General features: G+C 44.3%; 1 protein-coding gene across 1 annotated transcript in view; it reads left to right on the forward strand.

The window, feature by feature from the left end:
• LOC105507912 (piezo-type mechanosensitive ion channel component 2) overlaps nucleotides 1-19,218 on the forward strand; it is a 102,985-nt gene that overhangs the window by 77,941 nt on the left and 5,826 nt on the right. The window contains exons 23-32 of the mRNA XM_011936619.1: nucleotides 859-1,111; nucleotides 2,149-2,281; nucleotides 3,799-3,946; nucleotides 4,050-4,264; nucleotides 9,314-9,472; nucleotides 10,885-11,032; nucleotides 13,068-13,256; nucleotides 13,612-13,704; nucleotides 14,989-15,161; nucleotides 17,459-17,587. Of these exons, the coding sequence (XP_011792009.1) occupies nucleotides 859-1,111; nucleotides 2,149-2,281; nucleotides 3,799-3,946; nucleotides 4,050-4,264; nucleotides 9,314-9,472; nucleotides 10,885-11,032; nucleotides 13,068-13,256; nucleotides 13,612-13,704; nucleotides 14,989-15,161; nucleotides 17,459-17,587 (1,640 nt within the window). The remainder of the gene's footprint in view (nucleotides 1-858; nucleotides 1,112-2,148; nucleotides 2,282-3,798; nucleotides 3,947-4,049; nucleotides 4,265-9,313; nucleotides 9,473-10,884; nucleotides 11,033-13,067; nucleotides 13,257-13,611; nucleotides 13,705-14,988; nucleotides 15,162-17,458; nucleotides 17,588-19,218) is intronic.

The raw sequence follows: 19,218 nt of genomic DNA on the forward strand, positions 1-19,218 counted from the left end.
AAAAAAAAAAAAAAAAAAAAAAAAAGAATCATCTGTCAATTGAGTGAGTGGTGCATTGATCATTTTCGGAGTTGGTTTTGACCAACTGATTTCTGACAAATTGGTGTGGAGCTCTTGTCCTCCACATATGAGTCAGAGAGAGGACTGGGCAATGTCTTGGGGAGCAAATGCGTGGCCAGACAAAGAGCTCAGGGTAGAGCTCCGTCCGACAGCAGCAAGGCCATCAAGGGTGACTTTCCGTCCAATAAGTCAAGTCACTATAATTTCATCCTCGGTCCATCTGCCAAAAGCTATCTGTCTCCATCTTAATTATCAGCTAAAATCTTCTTGTCTACACCCACACATCTCTTCCCTACTGGGACCCTCATAAAGCTCTAGACACGCTTTCTTTTCTTGTGTATTAGTCCATTTTCACGCTGCTGATAAAGACATACCTGAGACTGGGCAATTTACAAAAGAAAGAGGTTTAATGGACTCACAGTTCCACGTGGCTGGGGAGGCCTCACAATCGTGGCCGAAGGCAAGGAGGAGCAAGGCACGTCTTACTTGGATTGTGGCAGGCAAAGAGAGGAGAACTTGTTCAGGGAAACTCCCCTTTTCATAACCATCAGATCTCATGAGACTTATTCACTCCCATGAGAACAGCATGGAAAGACCTGCCCCCATGATTCAATCACCTCCCGCCGGGTCTCTCCCACCACACCTGGGAGTTCAAGGTGAGATCTGGGGACACAGCCAAACCCTATCACCTGCTCTTCTAATCTTGAAGGACAGTTTGTTGGATGAGATTTTGTAAGACAATACCAAGGGTTCCACCTGAAATAGTAGCCTCATTTGTCCCTGCCTCTGCTTTCTCAGTGCCACGGCCTATGGGATGAAGACGACATGACGGAAAGTGGCACGGACAAGGGGGAATCAGATGATGAGCTCTCGCTCGGTCATGGCAGGAGGGGCTCCTCTGATTCTCTCAAGTCCATCAACCTGGCCGCGTCCGTGGAGTCAGTGCACGTGACCTTCCCGGAGCAGCAGACGGCAGTCCGGAGGAAGCGCTCCAGCAGCAACTCCGAGCCATCCCAGAGATCCAGCTTTTCTTCAAACAGATCCCAGAGAGGTATCTGTCAACACAATACATCTAGGCTGCAGTTAGCCCCCGGGTGGCCTTGTTTTTCTCGTGCCTGTGGGTCTGGGGCAAGGGAGTGTATTGGGTGCTATCAAGAGACAGACATTGTTATGTGAAAAGAAAAGGGCTTTGAAATCAGAGAAACCAGAGTTCAAATCCCGCCTCAGCTGTGTCACCCCATTACCCAGAACACCTTACTGTATCTCAGGACAAGGGTTTCAGATAATTGTGAAAAATGGCCGGCACACTGCCTTGTACCTAATAAACGCCAGGCTCATGATACTTTTTGTTACATGCAAAAAATTCGCAGGGCATGTCCAGAGTGCTGTCAATCACAATGTATTTTTTAAACATATTTAGATGTAATTGATGAGGACTTTTAGCCAAACTATGGTTATTTCCTAGTCTAATAATTAATTTTTTCCTAAACAACAAGTATGATCAGAAAGTAGATACGCCTCACAGGTGCCCCTCTTGGAATCACTAGGCTTTTGTATCTATGGGGCTCCTGTCTGAAGCTTTTGTATTTACGGGGCTCCTGTCTGAGTTTTTGTATTTACGGGGCTCCTGTCTGAAGCTTTCCATGCAGTCGTGTATAGTCATCTTCAGAACCTGATTTTGAGGCAGATACTGGCAGATTATGTCATGTTCATTTTATAATTAGAGAAACTAGGATAGGAAAACAGACATGGGGCATCCTGTCTGGAACACCCGCATCCTAGTGCCCAGTTACCACAATAAAAACTATCCTTCCAGTGTGTTTCCTTCTGAAACAAAAATTGCGTAACAGTCCAGGAAAGAACCACCATGGGGTGTGAAACCCCCCAGGCCTACAGTGGGAGCAGAGTTGAGAGGACAGATCCCAAAGGGCTGAGTAATCGTTCACAAATGCATCCGTGCATACTCATCCTCCCAAACAGTCCCGAGCCATCCCTCCACCATGTGGGCTCTGAGGGCTGCTTCTGGGATATTTAGACGAACAAACCCCAGGCTTCACCATCCATCTTGTGATCTCTTTTTATTTCTAGGCAGCACAAGCACCCGAAACAGCAGTCAAAAAGGAAGCAGCGTTCTGAGTATTAAGCAGAAAAGCAAACGGGAACTTTATATGGAAAAGCTTCAAGAACATTTAATCAAAGCAAAGGCCTTTACCATAAAGAAGTGAGTCCATGAGAACATTTGGCATGTGAGCTTTATTTTATTTTATTTTTTGAGACAGAGTCTCGCTCTGTCGCCCAGGCTGGAGTGCAGTGGCCGGATCTCAGCTCACTGCAAGCTCCGCCTCCCGGGTTTACGCCATTCTCCTGCCTCAGCCTCCCGAGTAACTGGGACTACAGGCTCCCGCCACCTCGCCCGGCTAATTTTTTGTATTTTTCAGTAGAGACGGGGTTTCACTGTGTTAGCCAGCATGGTCTCGATCTCCTGACCTCGTGATCCGCCCGTCTCAGCCTCCCAAAGTGCTGGGATTATAGGCTTGAGCCACCGCTCCCGGCCTTGAGCTTTATTTTACGGTTTTAGGCTTTATTATTTCCTATAAACCAGGGGCAAAGAGCAGAGAAGTAACTTCTCATGTCACAAATGTTACCTGTGTAAGGCAGAATGAAATTACCCCTTTTTGTCTTGTTTTTAAAAATCATTTTTCCGTAGGCGTGATTCATTTTATATCCATTGTATTTATGCACATGCTTTTTCTATTCAAACAGAGAAAATGGGTCATTTCAAGGGCTCATGGATTGTACTCTTAGGCATTATCATGGGGAAGTCCAGCCAGACTGAGAGGACTACAGTGTCAATGCTGGAAGGGCCTTAGAGCTGCACTTTTACCCTGAGAAGGGGACAGAAGTGCATGGTGGGGAAATGCTTTGTCCGTGGTCATACACCTGTTCCCCAGCAAACTACACAGGTCCCTCCATCTGCTGGGGTGGAAGTGGTGCATGGGACTGGGACTGCCAGCTGGGAGTGGAGCCCTGAACAGAGGCTCTGAGAGCAGGAGAGCCAGTGGCACCCGAACGTGGCATTGAACTGAAGGCAGGTCCCAGAGCAAAGATAGGGCAAAGGCTAGACAGAGGAGCAAGAGCCAGCAGGACACTGCACTGAGGCACAGAACAAGGCACAGATAAAAGGCCAGGGCAGTATGTGGGAGCCATGATGGACACAGGCCCTAAAACAGGAGGAGCAGGGACATCGCACATTCAAACGCACACGGACCAAGCACTCCAAGTGTGAGCACCCTCATGCATTCCCTCCTTTACTTCCCACCTTGGCCCTAGGCATCAGGTCTTCTTACCACTCCAGTTTCATGGATGAGGAAACTAAACACAGAGGTTGCATAGCATGCTCATGGTTCTTGCAGGTAGTGAGCAATTGAATCAGGCTACAAACCCAACACCTCGTTCCCAGGGCATCATACCGTTCTATTATCCTTCAAGCAAGAGGAGAGGGTTGTGGTGCCATCAGCAGAGAGGGCTGCAGGACCTACCTTGGCAGTAAACGTGTATATGCTTTCCGTTAGAACAGGAGCCGTCCACAGCGGGACTGTCCTGAGGCAGGGAGAGGAAGGTGGGACCTGACTGGAAAGGGGACTGCGGAGGAATGGCATGATGGCAGTGTCTGGTCATTTCCGCCATCCTGCCCTTCCTGAAACAAGCGGGTTGGGGGTGGGGGTCTCCATTTTGCAGGACGCTGCAGATCTACGTGCCCATCAAACAGTTCTTTTACAACCTCATCCACCCGGACTACAGCGCCGTGACTGACGTGTACGTGCTCATGTTCCTGGCTGACACTGTGGACTTCATCATCATTGTCTTCGGCTTTTGGGCCTTCGGGGTAGGTTGGGGGAGAGGCCACAGCGCCCGCCCTGCCCCACGGCGATGGCGCTCCTTCCCGCGAACGGCCCGTCTCGGGCATGAACTTGTTGTCTCTTCCCCAGAAACACTCGGCGGCTGCAGACATCACCTCTTCACTGTCGGAGGACCAGGTCCCAGGGCCGTTTTTGGTGATGGTCCTCATTCAGTTTGGAACCATGGTGGTGGACCGAGCCCTCTACCTCAGGAAGACTGTTCTGGGAAAGGTCATCTTCCAGGTCATCCTTGTGTTCGGGATTCACTTCTGGATGTTCTTCATCTTGCCGGGTGTGACGGAGAGGTAAGGTCTTCAGAAGCCACAGGCACCAGCCCACCTCCACGCAGCTGTGTTTCCTCAGGTGATACTCACATGCATTGCACAGCAGAACCGCCGGCCACGGGCAGAGCCTTGGCACAGCAGCACTACGGGTAGGAAAAGCTAAAGGTTTGGGTCAACAGTCAATGCAAATCCAAAGTGTGAACTGATTCCTCAAAAATATTTTCATTAGATTTTATCCACATTTTTAGAAATAAGGTTTCTATAAAGAAGAAAGGTGACAGCCTTTATGAGCAGAGCAAACCTAGGGTCTTTGTGCTGTGTTTCTCTCTCCACCTTAGCAGAGGTGGAGGTAAAGTGGAGTGTGGTCTTGGGGACATTTTTGAGAGGGGGAGAGGGCACGAGACTAAGTCATGCAAGAAATAGATGAACAAATGGAGGCTGCTTGATGGATAGAAGAAGAGATAGAGAGAGCGGGACGGGGAGCAGATGATAGAGTCTCCGCATAGGAGACTGGTGGGGGTTCCCTGCAGCGGGGTTTGAAAGCACCTCGCAGAGTCTCAGCTCGTGCTAAGAGAAGCAGGCGGACCCATCCTGCTGGACTCTGCTGCTGTTAATACAACTAGTGCTGCTGGTCAGGGCGGCCAGAAGCTGTCAGCAAAGGGCTGGTAAGATCCTTCAAAGTGGCCCCTGTGCTCCCCTCACCTAGAACCCTAAGAAAAAGGTGTTGACCTACAGTTCCCCAGTGAGCCTGGCATCTCCAGGCTCTGCTCCCTCTGAGCCTTCTTCTCCCCAGCCTCCAACCCAAAGTCTGCTTCCCCCTTACGCTCGAGATCTCTGTTCAGATGACACCTCTCTATAGACTGCCTCCCACCCCACGCCTCCAGCACCAAAGCGGTGCTTGTGACTGTTGGTGCTCATGCTTGAACAAACGAGCCGGTCAGGTCGGCAAAGAAAAACACAGTGGAGTTTTATAAGTGGGAAGTGTCTGCTCTGTCAGGTTACGAAAGAAAAGGCTCCGCAGAAGGTGAATGTGGCCCTGCCCGTATGATGTAGTAGGAATAGGAATTTTTAATAAGCATATCTGAATTTATGTACACAAGCAAACTACAACTCTTTGTCGCTGGCCTGGGGAGCCATGTACCTAATCCAGTGAAGCTGCCATCATCTGCTGTGGCTCTGAAAGTCTCCTCTGGAACTGTGCTCCCAGATTACGACATGCTAGCTTTTTTTTTTTTTTTAATTATTTATTTATTGTTTTAGGGACAAAATTTCACTCTGTCTCCCAGGCTAGAGGGCAGTGACATGATCATAGCTCATTGCAACCTTGAACTCCTGGGCTCAAGCAATCCTCCCGCCTCAGCCTCCAGACCAGCTGGGGATACAGGTGCACGTCACCACTCCTATTTTTTATTTTCATTTTTTGTAGAGATGAGGTCTCACTATGTTACCCAGGCTGGTCTCAAAGGCCTGGCCTCAAGCAATCCTCCTGCCTGGGCCTCCCAAAGTGCTAGGATTGCAGGCATGAGCCACTGTGCCCGGTCAGTGATGTACTATTTTAAACATCCTCAAGCATCTCTGAAAAGTCTTCATGCTTAACAGTAAATTTGATCTTTTGATCACACCTCCGAGTCATTTGTAGCCAAGTCTTATGAATAACATTATCAAACAGGCAGGCTGATATCATTTGGGAAGTATGAATAGAAAGTAATGAAAAAAATGGATTTTACATATGTGGCTTATAAATAAACCAGTTCAAGTGTAATTTCTATTAAGAAAATCCAAATTGTTTCTAACGGTAGCCAGAGCCTAATGGCTGCTTTTGTCTGAGTATATAGGTTCTGACCTTTCGATTTCAGTATAAGAATTATTGCTTTATAATAATAAATGGGCCGGGCGCGGTGGCTCAAGCCTGTAATCCCAGCACTTTGGGAGGCCGAGACGGGTGGATCACGAGGTCAGGAGATCGAGACCATCCTGGTCTACATGGTGAAACCCCGTCTCTACTAAAAATACAAAAAAAACTAGCCGGGCGAGATGGCGGGCGCCTGTAGTCCCAGCTACTCGGGAGGCTGAGGCAGGAGAACGGCGTAAACCCGGGAGGCGGAGCTTGTAGTGAGCCGAGATCGCGCCAATGCACTCCAGCCTGGGCGACAGAGCGAGACTCTGTCTCAAAATAATAATAATAATAATAATAATAATAATAAATGGTGACAATGCAGATATTTTTAAAGGAAAGTAGAATTGGGATACTTTTTCCTGAGTCTACAGTAGAAGTAAATAAAGAAAGGATTGTTACCCAGAGGATACACAATAGCCCAATAAGTTCTCCATTCCACACCATATATTGGGAGATTAAATATAGGCCAGGCTATAATAATAATTCAGATGAAGGCCACTGCTTCTACAAATATTATAATTTTTTTCAGGAGAGTTTTGTGAATATTATTTGTTGGTATTTAAAATAGAATACATAAAATATATTTTTCAGTACAAATATTTAATTATATCTGCCCCTCTTAAATCAGAGAAATAAACCAAATTCAACACCTGAAGTATCTGAATGATGAACTTAAATACTTTTTCTGATGTTTAACATCATCATGTCAGCTTTCTTCACCAACCCTCACAGAAACTGTTAATTTCAGAGAAGAAAGGCATCTTAAAACGCTTTCCAAGCCTATTATCTAATTTTGCAGATTAAGATAGATACACCCCAGAAAGAAAAGTGATCTCCCCAAAGTCATTCAGCCAGTGAATGGTGATACTAGATCCTAATCCCAGGCCAGCAAAATAAGTAAAAATAAAAGACATCCAGATTGGGTTGGGCACGGTGACTCAAGCCTGTAATCCCAGCATTTGGGAGGCTGGGCCAGGAGAATCACAAGGTCAGGAGTTAGAGCAAACCAGCCTGGCCAATATGGTGAAACCCCATCTCTACAAAAAAAGAAAAAAAAGAAGCAGTATGTGGTGTTGTGCACCTATAGTCCCAGCTACCCAGCTACTCAGGAGGCTGAGGCAGGAGAATCGCTTGAACCCTGGAGGCAGAAGTTGCAGTGAGCTGAGATCGCGCCGCTGCACTCCAGCCTGGGCGACAGACTGAGACTCAGTCACACACACACACACACAAAATCCAGATTGGAAAGTGAGAAGTAAAACCATGCAGCAGATATGACAGTCTATATAGAAAATCCGGTGGAATCTACAATAAGGCTGTCAGAAGTTATAAATGAACTTTGGAAGGCTGCGGATACAAAACAAACATACTAAACTCAATTGTATTTTTATATGCAAGCAATAAATGCTCAATAATTTGAATTTTTAAGAATATCCTTTACAATACCACTGAAAATACGAAAAACTATCATATTTAGCGATAAATATGATAAAATGTACAAGATTTTTACAATGAAAATATAAAAGGCATGGCTGAGAGAAATTAAAGAAGGCCTAAATAAATCAAGAAGACTTCAGTTCATGCATCAAAATACTTGTGAATTTCTCATGAATTTTGGGAGATGCAATTTCTCCCCAAATTGATCTATAGATTGACCGCAGTGCACATCAAAATTCCAGCAATATTTTTTGGTAGAATTTGGTAAGCTGATAAAAATTCATACGGAATTGCAGAAGATCTCGAAGAACTGAAATAACTTTGAAAAAGAACAGTATTGGAGCACTTATTATTCCTGACCTCAAGCATTATTATAAAGCTGTAATGATCAAGCAGTGAGGTGTAGCCTCAAGATTCAGACGAACAGAACAGTGGAACGGAACAGTCCAGAAGTAGTAGACCCACAGTCCCAATTCAGCTGATGTAGGGATGGTGCAAAGGCCATACAGTGAAGATAGAACAGTCTTTTCAACAAATGCAAATGGTGCTGGAACCATTAGGTATCTCCATGGGGATGTGGGCAAGAGAGAGAGAGAAAGAGAAGGAAAGAAGGAAAGAAGGAAGGAAGGAAGGAAGGGGGAGAGAGAGAAAGAAAGAAGGAAGGGAGGGAGGGAGGAAGAGAAGGAGGGAGAGGACAAATCCAAAATATGACACGAAGAAATATGCTGCTTGTATCAAAACCTTCAAGTATAGATCTTAAGGCAGAGAAAATTATACCAAACTCTCACCAAGTCAAAAGTTTTCTTTTTATTTCCTTTTTAAAATGTGTACTGACCATGTTTAAGACGTTTGGAGAATGCTGCATTTATCCAAAGTTTAAAGTGGTCCTATAGCTCATCATTCTTTGAAATTAATATTCTAAATTGTTTTTCTAGTGTGAAATTTAATTCTACTAATTTTTTTTCAAGCCTGTGCTAGCCGTCCTGAACTGCACAATACTATGTCTCCTCACTGTTCACCTGGAGAAAAGACTACCATCTGTATTGTTGATGAAATCTTTAAAAATAAATAAAGCTTAGGTCATGGAGTTACAGATTTGCAGAACTAGGAAGAATTGTCAAATGAAGACACTGATGTCTTGAGAAATGATGGCTTGGAAAACAAACCCCATAACATACAGACAGAACTGGAACCAAATCCAGGTGTTTCCAGAGTTTTTAATCCATTACCTATTTTTATAATGTGTAATAAAAAGAAATTGAGAGTCCACCTATCGGAATTCTTTCTCCTACATATTCTAAATTATGGATCCTCTCTCTCTATATATATATACGTGTGTGTGTGTGTTTATATATATTTTTAATATATCTCATATATAATGTATATAGATTTTTTTCTTTCAGGAGCCTCATTTGGACTATGGTAACTGCATCATCTACATAGTGAGAAAATTTTTATCAGTAAATTCGCTTAATAATTTATTTTAATTATGGCCTAAACAACGGTATAAGACAGATTGAAGGCACCATTCACAGGACATCGCTTTAATTATCGAATTTTTTAATCCCACCTTTTGCCTTTGAAGTGATCCACTATGTGCAGACAGTTTATTAGAACTGAGTTTGAGCGATGAAGGGGAAATTCTGTTGGCCTGTTGTTGTTGTTTGAATTCAACACTGCCATCCTTTTGTTTCAGAAGAGTATTTCATGTCTTCACTTTCTGTACTTTCACATTGTAGGAAATTCAGCCAGAACCTGGTTGCCCAGCTTTGGTACTTCGTGAAGTGCGTTTACTTCGGGTTGTCTGCTTACCAGATCCGTTGCGGCTACCCAACGCGAGTCCTGGGGAACTTCCTCACCAAGAGCTACAATTACGTCAACCTCTTCTTATTCCAAGGGTAGGGGCGCTCTGCATTGTCACAGTCACTGATGGGGGAAGAATAGCCGTGGAAAGGCATTTTGTTTCCCACCTGGGAAGGAAGGGGGAGAGGACGAATTCAGCAGTGGGAATCATTGTGGAACTCTTAAAATGCTGGCAAAGGAAGGTGTCTGCCTCTTGAAACACCTTTCTGTGTTTCATTGCCACAAGCCTGTCCGGGCGCTGTTCTACATTCATCCACATGGGTTAGGATCCTGCATGATTTCTGTGATAGTATTTGAGAATGAAAACTAGGGATACATGATCTGTAAGTATTTATATACTTCTGGGCACAACAGAACACAGTATTTGGAGCCTGGACTATTCCAAATACCTTGGGAATTCCAAATTATCCTTAGAATTTTTTGTATTCAGTAAGTTCCTCCATTGAAGAGGGGCATTCTTTCTGCCAAACACCAACCTGCATGCCATGACCTGTGTGCTCATGTAGTAAGTTAACTACTCAAAGCACATGTGCTGTTTTATGTGACAAGTTCAGCGGTAGCATCTCCCCTCTGTTCTCTCGCAAATTAAACCACGGCATAAAAAGTGAGACAGTCCGTGGCACTGCTGGCTTCCCCTCCGCCCCAGACAGAAGAGGTGTTGAGCGCCTTCAGATGCTGTGAAGCGCGGAAGGGTCGTGTTTCATACAGTGCTAGCCTGTGACTGGGCCTGATGTTTCTTCCGGGGATTGGGTTTATATTCACGTGACAGGGCTGAGGCAGCCTAGGGGAGAATTGCTGAGTGGCGATCCACACTGCTGTGAGGGCCCTGGGAGAACCCAGGTTCTCCAGGCTGGGAGACGCTCTGTGTCAGTCAAGAGACAAGGAAAAATCTTCAGAGCCTGGAGGAGCCCAGGCCAATCCCTTCTGAACACAACTGAACCACAGAGGCTGAGCCAAGACCATCAACTTGGTACTCCAGCAAGTCCTGCGGCTGAGGGTCCTCACACCCTGGCTCCCCACAACCTCTCCTCCTCCCTCTGCCTTCATCCATTTTCCCTCATCTTTAACCTACCACATGCACCACCCCTGCTTCACTCATCCAGCAGCAGAGCCACAGTCATTCAGCACCCCATGGCCAGGAGTCTCGTAACATGAACAAATAAATATGAAAGAAGCTGAGTCACCTTCACACTTATTTAAAAGTGAGATCCCAGTTGGTTATGATAATCAAAGAAAGGGAAAAGAATGAAAAAATACAAATCCATAGATTCCACTTATAAAATGAAAAGCAGTTGTGTTCCAAGTTGGGTTTTACTGGAAGGGTCACCAGGAGAACTTTTTCTGAGTCATGAGGTTAAAGCAGTAAGGAACTGCTTGAGCTCCCGGGTGAGCAGGGTGGTGGGGGCCACCTACGAATGTCTCTCTGACGAGATGTGTTTCCTGCCAGGTTTCGCCTCGTGCCCTTTTTGACTGAGCTGAGGGCAGTGATGGACTGGGTGTGGACAGACACGACCTTGAGCCTGTCCAGCTGGATCTGTGTGGAGGACATCTATGCCCACATATTCATCCTGAAGTGTTGGCGGGAGTCGGAGAAGGTAAGAAACCAGGAGATGTGCCTTATTCCTGCCTACTTCTCTTAGATATAGGCTGGTTTTAAGATGAATGTGAGCTTCTGCTCACAATGAAGGCATGAGGCAAAACTATCTCAACCTATAAATGTCCCAGTGATTTCCACCCAACTAGAGTTGAGAATTTTAGACTTACTGCCGCCATAGTCATCAATAGCATCCAGATGTTTTCTTCTTTTGGTGACATCATGTTGTAGTTATTTGTTAAAAATGGTATATTGCTTGATATATCCCAAAAACTCTTAAATGGCTCCTTTGGGAGCAGAAAAGAATGTGATGTTGTAGAGAAAAGTGAGGCTGGTAGTGGTTTGGACTCATGCTTACTTCTGACTCACTTTTTGAAGAGGGATGGACAATTTAACCTCTTTGTGCAAAGAAAATTGAAGTGCAAATATCTACTTATTCTCCTAGGTTGAATATTAAGGTTTAAATATATCTAGATTACTATTATTTATTGCACTTCTCAAAAGTTTAATATATGAAAGAAGAGTCAGTTGCATAAGAGCAATAGAAATACCCAAAAAACATTAGCTGGGGTGGCATGAAATGTCTTTCTTTCTCATCTCAAAATACCCTCCTCGAAAAAGGCTCCTCTGTGTGATTCCTGGTGTGTTCTGCAGCTTTCCCTGGGAATTTCAGCGTTACAGTGATGGGGCCTGTTGTACTGTGGTCTCTGTGTTTATGGGTTGTAAAAGCCACTGTAGTCATGTCCTGTACTGACTCCCAGGCCTCTCTCCTGGTTTGTAATCTGCAGCTAGTGCCTATGGGTAAATGGTAGATTATTTTTCCTTATCTTAATCTGCTGAAACGAATGGAACCCTCCTGAAGATAAATTACATTGCCACGTCAGGGAGTGGGGTTGACCCCATGTTCTGCATATATCTTGGCCTGAGGGGTAACCCTGGAAGGACAGAGGTCATGGAGCAGCAACACTGAAGTAAGAACACACATGTAGAACAGGAGCAGCTTCAATGCCAGACAGCACAGCTCCAACTTCCCCTTGTCCATAGTCTCTAAGCAGGGGGCTTAGTGGGTCCTTCATGAATCTCTATTAAAGCAAACAGAAGCGCCCCCAGCCTTAGCAGTGCACGGGCTCCTGTAGGAGAGTGAGCCCCTGCAACACGCACCTGTCCCTCCCCATTCCCTGAAGCCAGCGCCCAGAGGGGGCTTTTCTCATCATACAAATCTTTTTTTTTTTTTTTTTTTGAGACCGAGTCTCGCTCTGTCACCCAGGCTGGAGTGCAGTGGCGCCATCTCAGCTCACTGCAACCTCCGCCTCCCGGGTTCACGCCATTCTGCTGCTTCAGCCTCCCAAGTAGCTGGGACTACAGGCGCTGCCACCACGCCCGGCTAATTTTTTGTATTTTTAGTAGAGACGGGGTTTCACCGTGTTAGCCAGGATGGTCTCGATTTCCTGACCTCGTGATCCGCCCGCCTCAGCCTCCCAAAGTGCTGGGATTACGGCATGAGCCACTGCACCTGTCCCATACAAATTTTACTTTAGGACTCGAACAACATTGTCTTTAAGAACACGTATCATTAATTAAATTAAAAATCATGTTTTTCCACCCTCCAAGGGCAGGGAAGGGTCAATTGAAAGGCACAGATTTTAAATATTCAGGAATTGAAAGTAAAGTATCTTTCTCTCGCATAATCCCTTAAAACCAGAAGGTTCATTCGGCCGGATACTTGATCCCTTGGTCCATGAGTTCATCACCAGCAAAACCCACCCACAGTCTTGAAGGGAGAAGGCCGCTCAAGTCCTGTTGGCCCCTGTGGAACCACCAGGGGGTGCTGGAGCGACCTCAGGACAGCTTCACATCACTCCCTAACTTCATTTCGAGACTGGGACGAGGTTGCTGTCCCCATGTCAGAGCACACAGAGAAGATTCAGGCCAAATCCATGTTCCCAGAACCACAGTCAGAGCACTCGCCATCCCCCAGTCCCGCTGCCTGCGGGAAAGCACCCGAGCCTGAGCCTTGTCTGAACTCTGTGTTGCAGAGATACCCTCAGCCGCGGGGCCAGAAGAAGAAGAAAGTGGTGAAGTATGGCATGGGAGGAATGATCATCGTCCTGCTCATCTGCATCGTCTGGTTTCCTCTTCTCTTCATGTCTTTGATCAAATCTGTGGCTGGGGTCATCAACCAGCCCCTGGACGTCTCCGTCACAATTACCCTGGGAGGGTATCAGGTGATCTCTGCACACCCCGCCTGCCAGAGCCTTGCCCCACACCACACTCCGTTGTGATAGATGCCTGTAGGGTATTTAGTTATGAGCTGCCGACCCCGCTGTCCTGTCTATATTCTGACGGCTCAGCAAACACGTGATGTATGAAATGAGGTGCCGAAGACATTGAGAGACTCGTTCCCCTCTGGTCTTGAGCACAGGAATAATGACTCCAAAAAGAGATCTCGGATGCCATCTGTCATGGGATAAACATATCCTACATAAATGGGCTAATATCCCACAGAAATGTTTTTCTTTTGACTCGGGATGGAGAGAAGAGCTGGGGAATACTGACCACACTGTTCTCTTTGTTTTCCAGCCGATTTTCACTATGAGCGCCCAACAAAGCCAGTTGAAAGTTATGGACCAGCAGAACTTTAACAAATTTATACAAGCTTTTTCTAGGGACACCGTAAGTAAATCCCTGCAGTAGATTTCTATGAAGACCTCTCATCCAGGGGAGCTCACTCATTGTCGTTTAATGCTTTGCCATGGCCTGAGGTGGTGGGAAGAAGGACTTTGCAGGGTTGATCAGTTACATACAGCAGATTCACTTTGATAATCTAAGAAGTTATGTCTATGTTGCTGGACATTAGTGGTAATAAACATTTAAATATTGATCTATTTTAAAAATTGTTTAACTTTTTAAATTGTGGTATCTATTCATCTCTTGACTAGTAGGCCTACTCTGGGAATCTGTCCTAAGAAGTAATTCAAAATGTGAGAAAGCTCTATCTAGGCACTGGCTTATGAGTGCATTCTCTGTATTAGCAGAACTGGAGGCAATTTGCGGCTCAGCAAACAGGAGCTGGTTGAGGAAATTAAGGCAGATGTATTAAATGAATTTGATTAGCACTGGATACCCTAGAGGGGTCTTAATGGGAGAAGGAGCTTCTACTTTCCATTTTATTTATGTGCCATGTTGTCCAAAGATTTTCTAAGCAACTTATTTTATAATTAAAAAATTCATTACAGAGACTAAGACTATAAATGACATGACAATTTCTCAAGCTAAAACATAAATTTTAAAAAGGCTATTATTTTTAAAATTACAAAAAATAAGAAATACATCCCCTAAAACTTAAAACAATGATGATGTTCTGGTAGCAGGATGGTGGCTGATGTTATTCTCTTGTCTATATTCCACACTTTTAATAATATAACATAACCTTCATCATTAAAATTTGTCTTACAAATAGTTTTTTTTATTGAAGAGAGTGAATAGGAAGGAGATGCTTCTCTCTTCTGTAAATTATCACCTATAATGCACACGGTCAACACTAATCTGGAACAATGAGCAGTTCTTCAGAGAGGGTTGGGATGTCCTGAGCAGGTTAAGTTTGGTCTCTCTCATGAGAGGGACATTCCCCAGTAGGTGATAAATTTCCTTTTTAGTGGAAAGGAAAAATGACACTAAATTATCTGTTTTTCCTTTATTGTTTAACTGGAATGATTCCACAGCTGTATTGATGGTAGCAACCGCTGGGATTGGGTAATGTAACTGGAAACTGCCCATACCTGTGGGTAAGGAAGCCAAATTAGTGCGATGGAACACTCAAGACCATCCATTATAAAAATATTCCCTTCAAAGGGAGAAATCTTTTCCATACTGCCAGTTAAAAGGAAGAGTAACTGCTTTCTTTATACAGCATGATGCATATTATCTATTTATGCATGTGCATTTGTGCACATACAGGGTGCTATGCAATTTCTGGAAAATTATGAAAAAGAAGACATAACAGTAGCAGAACTGGAAGGAAACTCAAATTCTTTGTGGACCATCAGCCCACCCAGTAAGCAGAAAATGATACACGAACTCCTGGACCCCAATAGTAGCTTCTCTGTTGTTTTTTCATGGAGTATTCAGAGGTAGTTACTGTATTTCCATGCATAATTTATCCCTTCCCCAGTCTAAACATGGAGTTGGGGGATGGAGGGTGTGGTGGGATGGAAGAATGGAAACTTTAGATTAATGTGGATCTTACTTTGTCATTACCGCCTTGGGAACTTACCTTCAATGCCAAAGCTAACATTTTTGTTTACTAAATAATGACTTGCCTAGGAATCACTAACCAGACTAAGAACTTCTTAGTTTTCCTTTTTTGTTGTTTTTAGCTAACTTTAGTTTTTTGGTTTTGGGGTTTGTTGTCGTTTATTTTTGCATTTCAACATCCATTGTATTTTATTACCTTAATGTACAATTGGCGAAACAACACTTAAATTTCAAATGTTTCTTACTATAATGCAAAAGAGTATTACTCTGAACGCCTCCCTCATGCATCACTTACATTACTATTATAAATCTACCGCAGGGAGCCTCTCCACTTAGATTTTCCTCATGCATCTTACATGTCACTGTCCATAATCTTCCGTGGAAAAGGAAGTGAATGATGCCCACTGGAGATAGAAAGGCTAGCTCTGACGCAGCGAGAACTGACCGCGTGCTTTCACATAAACACTAAGAAATGAAGGCAGAGCATCAAGTGATTTCAAAGTTGATTTAAATTAATATGTGGTTTTCAGAAAATCTAAACTTTTTTTAATGCAAAAAAAAATTGGAATGTAACTATAAATCTCAAAAAAATCAATATCCTGCTCCTTTTAAACTGAAACCCAAATAAATTTCATATTTTAATGTTGGATTATTCTAAATAATAACTTTAGTTTTTAAAGAGAGGCTGGCAGTGAGTTCTGTGAGCAAGAAACAGAGGTAGAGAGAAGACAGGCAAGGTGATGATTTACAAAATGAAACAGTCTGGGTGAATTTTACAACTTCCACGAAAGGCTGAAGTTTGGTCTTAATGATAAAGAAATTTCAGGCTGATTGTGGTGGCTCACACCTGTAATCCTGGCACTTTGGGAGACCGAGGTGGGCAGATCACTTGAAGCCAGGAGTTTGAGACCAGGCTGGCCAACATGGCGAAACTCCGTCTTTACTAAAAATACAAAAATTAGCCAGAAGGTAGTAGCACACACCTGTAATCCCAGCTACTCAGGAGGCTGAGGCAGGAGAATTGCTTGAACCAGGGAGGCAGAGGTTACAGTGAGCTGAGATCATGCCACTGCGCTCCAACCTGAGTGACAGAGCAAGATTTCGTCTCCAAAAAAAAGGAAAGAAAGAAAAAGAAAAAGAAATTGCAGCCTCTGGAGGCCCAGATTATCACTTGCATTCCACCAATACTGGGGAAGCCCTACCTGACCCTCTTCCCAAGTGTGAGATGCGAGGGCAGCTTGGCTGTCTCCGAAGGGAGAGACTTCCTGAGAGTCCTCTCTGCCCAGCCCGAGCCAGTGGCCAGCACGTGGCCCCTGCTTTGTTTTTCCTTGTGTCAGTAGAAAGAGCATATCTTAGCAGAAGTTCTCACATCCAAATACTGCATCCAAAGCCCAATAGTTTAGTGATGCAGTTTTGGGAACCTCAACATAATACACCAGTTGATTAACTTAGTTCTTTCATCACAGTTTTGAGATTTAGAACCCTAAGCAAGCTTATTTGGGCAGGCAAGTAGTAGGTTCATTTGGGTCCATGAGACCAACTCGTTAGAATTAAGAAAGAAGCATGACAGTTACAGAAGAATGCCTTCTAGCATCTAAAATTTACAAGGAAATAGTTTTAAAAAATTCATAGTGGGGCTGTTCAGAATGTAAAGAACTCTGTCAATCCCATTTTCTCCTTTTCAGTGTCCCAAATTCCTCATGTCCAACTCTGTATAAATTACCAAAAATTTACTTTCTAGCCTTTTCTTTAAAGAGCTACCAAAAAAAATAGAAACCAACAAAACAATTAAAATTCAATTTTTGACTGAATATTCTTTTTAACACATGGAGTCTGTTTATCATCGTGGAGACTAACATCATTGGGTTGATAAAAGAATATTTTAGAAACTCTTATTAAAACATCAAGATGGGTTCTCTTTTGATCAGCAGGTTCCTTCTCTTTCTCACCTTCAACTCTGTTTTAAAATTGTTCGTGGCCTCCTTGGGCTCTATTAACTCAATTGTCTAAGAAGCTGAGCATTGAAGTGAAGTGAACTGAAAGGGTCTGGATTGACAGTTGTGGACCCAATGAAAACGTGGTGACATTAATCACATTAAGAGTTAAATATGTTGTAAATCTCTTTTCTAGACTTCTGAATAATCATTGACATTAAGCTTTTTTTTCTTCGCAGAAACTTAAGTCTGGGTGCAAAATCTGAAATAGCAACAGATAAGCTTTCTTTTCCTCTTAAAAATATGACTCGAAAGAATATCGCTAAAATGATAGCAGGCAACAGCACAGAAGGTTCAAAAACACCAGTGTAAGTTTATTTTTCTTACTAATAGAGCTTTGTTAAGTATATGCAGCTGGTCCAAAATGTCCATCTACAGATTCATGTGTATGAGGACTGCAACTTCATTCTTTGGTAACACAAAGTTAATTTCTATTTGGAGGCCCCATTTTGTAAGATTAAGGAAACTTAATCTCAGCTGTGGAGTTTTCTGTCCACTGTCCCCAGGGTTGTGTCTGTGTTCTGAATGAGGGTTTGGACCAGGCACGGTGGCTTAGGCCTATAATCCCAGCATTTTGGGAGGCTGAGACAGGTGGATGCCCTGAGGTCAGGAGTTCAAGACTAGCCTGACCAACATGGTGAAACCCTGTCTCTACTGAAAATACAAAGATTAGCTAAGCGTGGTGGTGCACACCTATGATCCCAACTACTCGGGAGGCTGAGGCATGAGAATCGCTTGAACCCTTGAGGCAGAGCGTGCAGTGAGCCAAGATCGCACCACTGCGCTCCAGCCTGGGCAACAGAGCGAGACTCCATCTCACAAATAAATAAACAAATAAATAATAAAAAACAAATGAATGAGGGTTTGTAGGGTGCCAGGCTCCAGGAAGCTCATCAGTGCATGGAAAGTGCTGGCCCGCTGGGCTTCCATTGAGAGAGACATTATTCTTCCAGGTCTGTCTTCAGTCTGCAGAGTAGCTGTCTCCCTCAGCTATTGGGACCCATTCTGGGGCACACTAGAAATCATCATGCTGATTCTCATGCAATTTGGAGGTGTGGGAGCTCCGGCAGGTCCACCTGGGTTCACCTGACCCAATACAATATGTGCCCAGTGGTACCTCATTCACCCCTGGGGGTACTGGGCTCTTGGTGCCTCTAAGGGCCCTATCCAGGAATGCGACATGGGACTGCACTAAAATGACCCAAGCCTCTTGTCATTCGTGTCTGCCCCCTGATCGTGGGCACCCACTTCACTCGTTCACCCTCAGTGGAAGGAGGTGGGGCTCAAGGTTCCTTCTTAGGGAGCCACTAGTGTCAAGCACGTTCTCCTCCCAGTCTCTGTCCACCTGGCCCCAAAAGTATTGATCTCATCTCTGGATGACAAACCTTGCTCTTCTCTGACCATAATCACCAAAAGCCAGGCAAAGACCCTGTGAGACCCTTTTCTACTATTATTCCTGACCCTCGGTCTCTGAATGGAGGTAGAGCATACAGGATTAAGGAGTACAAAAGGTAAAAGGAAATTTGGGAAAAAAATATTATATATCTCAAAATATTATCCTGCCACTTAAGTACTCCACTTCCAACAGATGCAAGCTGAGATGTTTAGATTCTAATATATGAACTAGCAAGAAAAAAATGATATGGATCTAAAACTGCTAAACATAATAGTTCAGGCATCCACCAGTGATGCCCTCAGTTTTGTCTTCCAGACTGCCCTGGCCCCATTGTAATGCATGGAATATACAGATCACCAGGGTGCGGGCCTTAGAGGTGTTCCCAGACTGAGATATGTTTTGCAACTCACTAAAGTTGAAGGGCCCTTAGAGACTGTCAGATCCTTTCCCATCACTTCCCAGATGAGAAGGCGTGTCTACACAAGAATGTATTCAAGGCACTGGGCTTGTGGGAGGCAGCGGTCACTCGAGGTCCAGGCCACC

This window comes from Colobus angolensis, unplaced genomic scaffold (assembly GCF_000951035.1).
Source record: "Colobus angolensis palliatus isolate OR3802 unplaced genomic scaffold, Cang.pa_1.0 Scaffold155, whole genome shotgun sequence".
In the NCBI taxonomy this organism is placed as follows: domain Eukaryota; kingdom Metazoa; phylum Chordata; class Mammalia; order Primates; family Cercopithecidae; genus Colobus; species Colobus angolensis.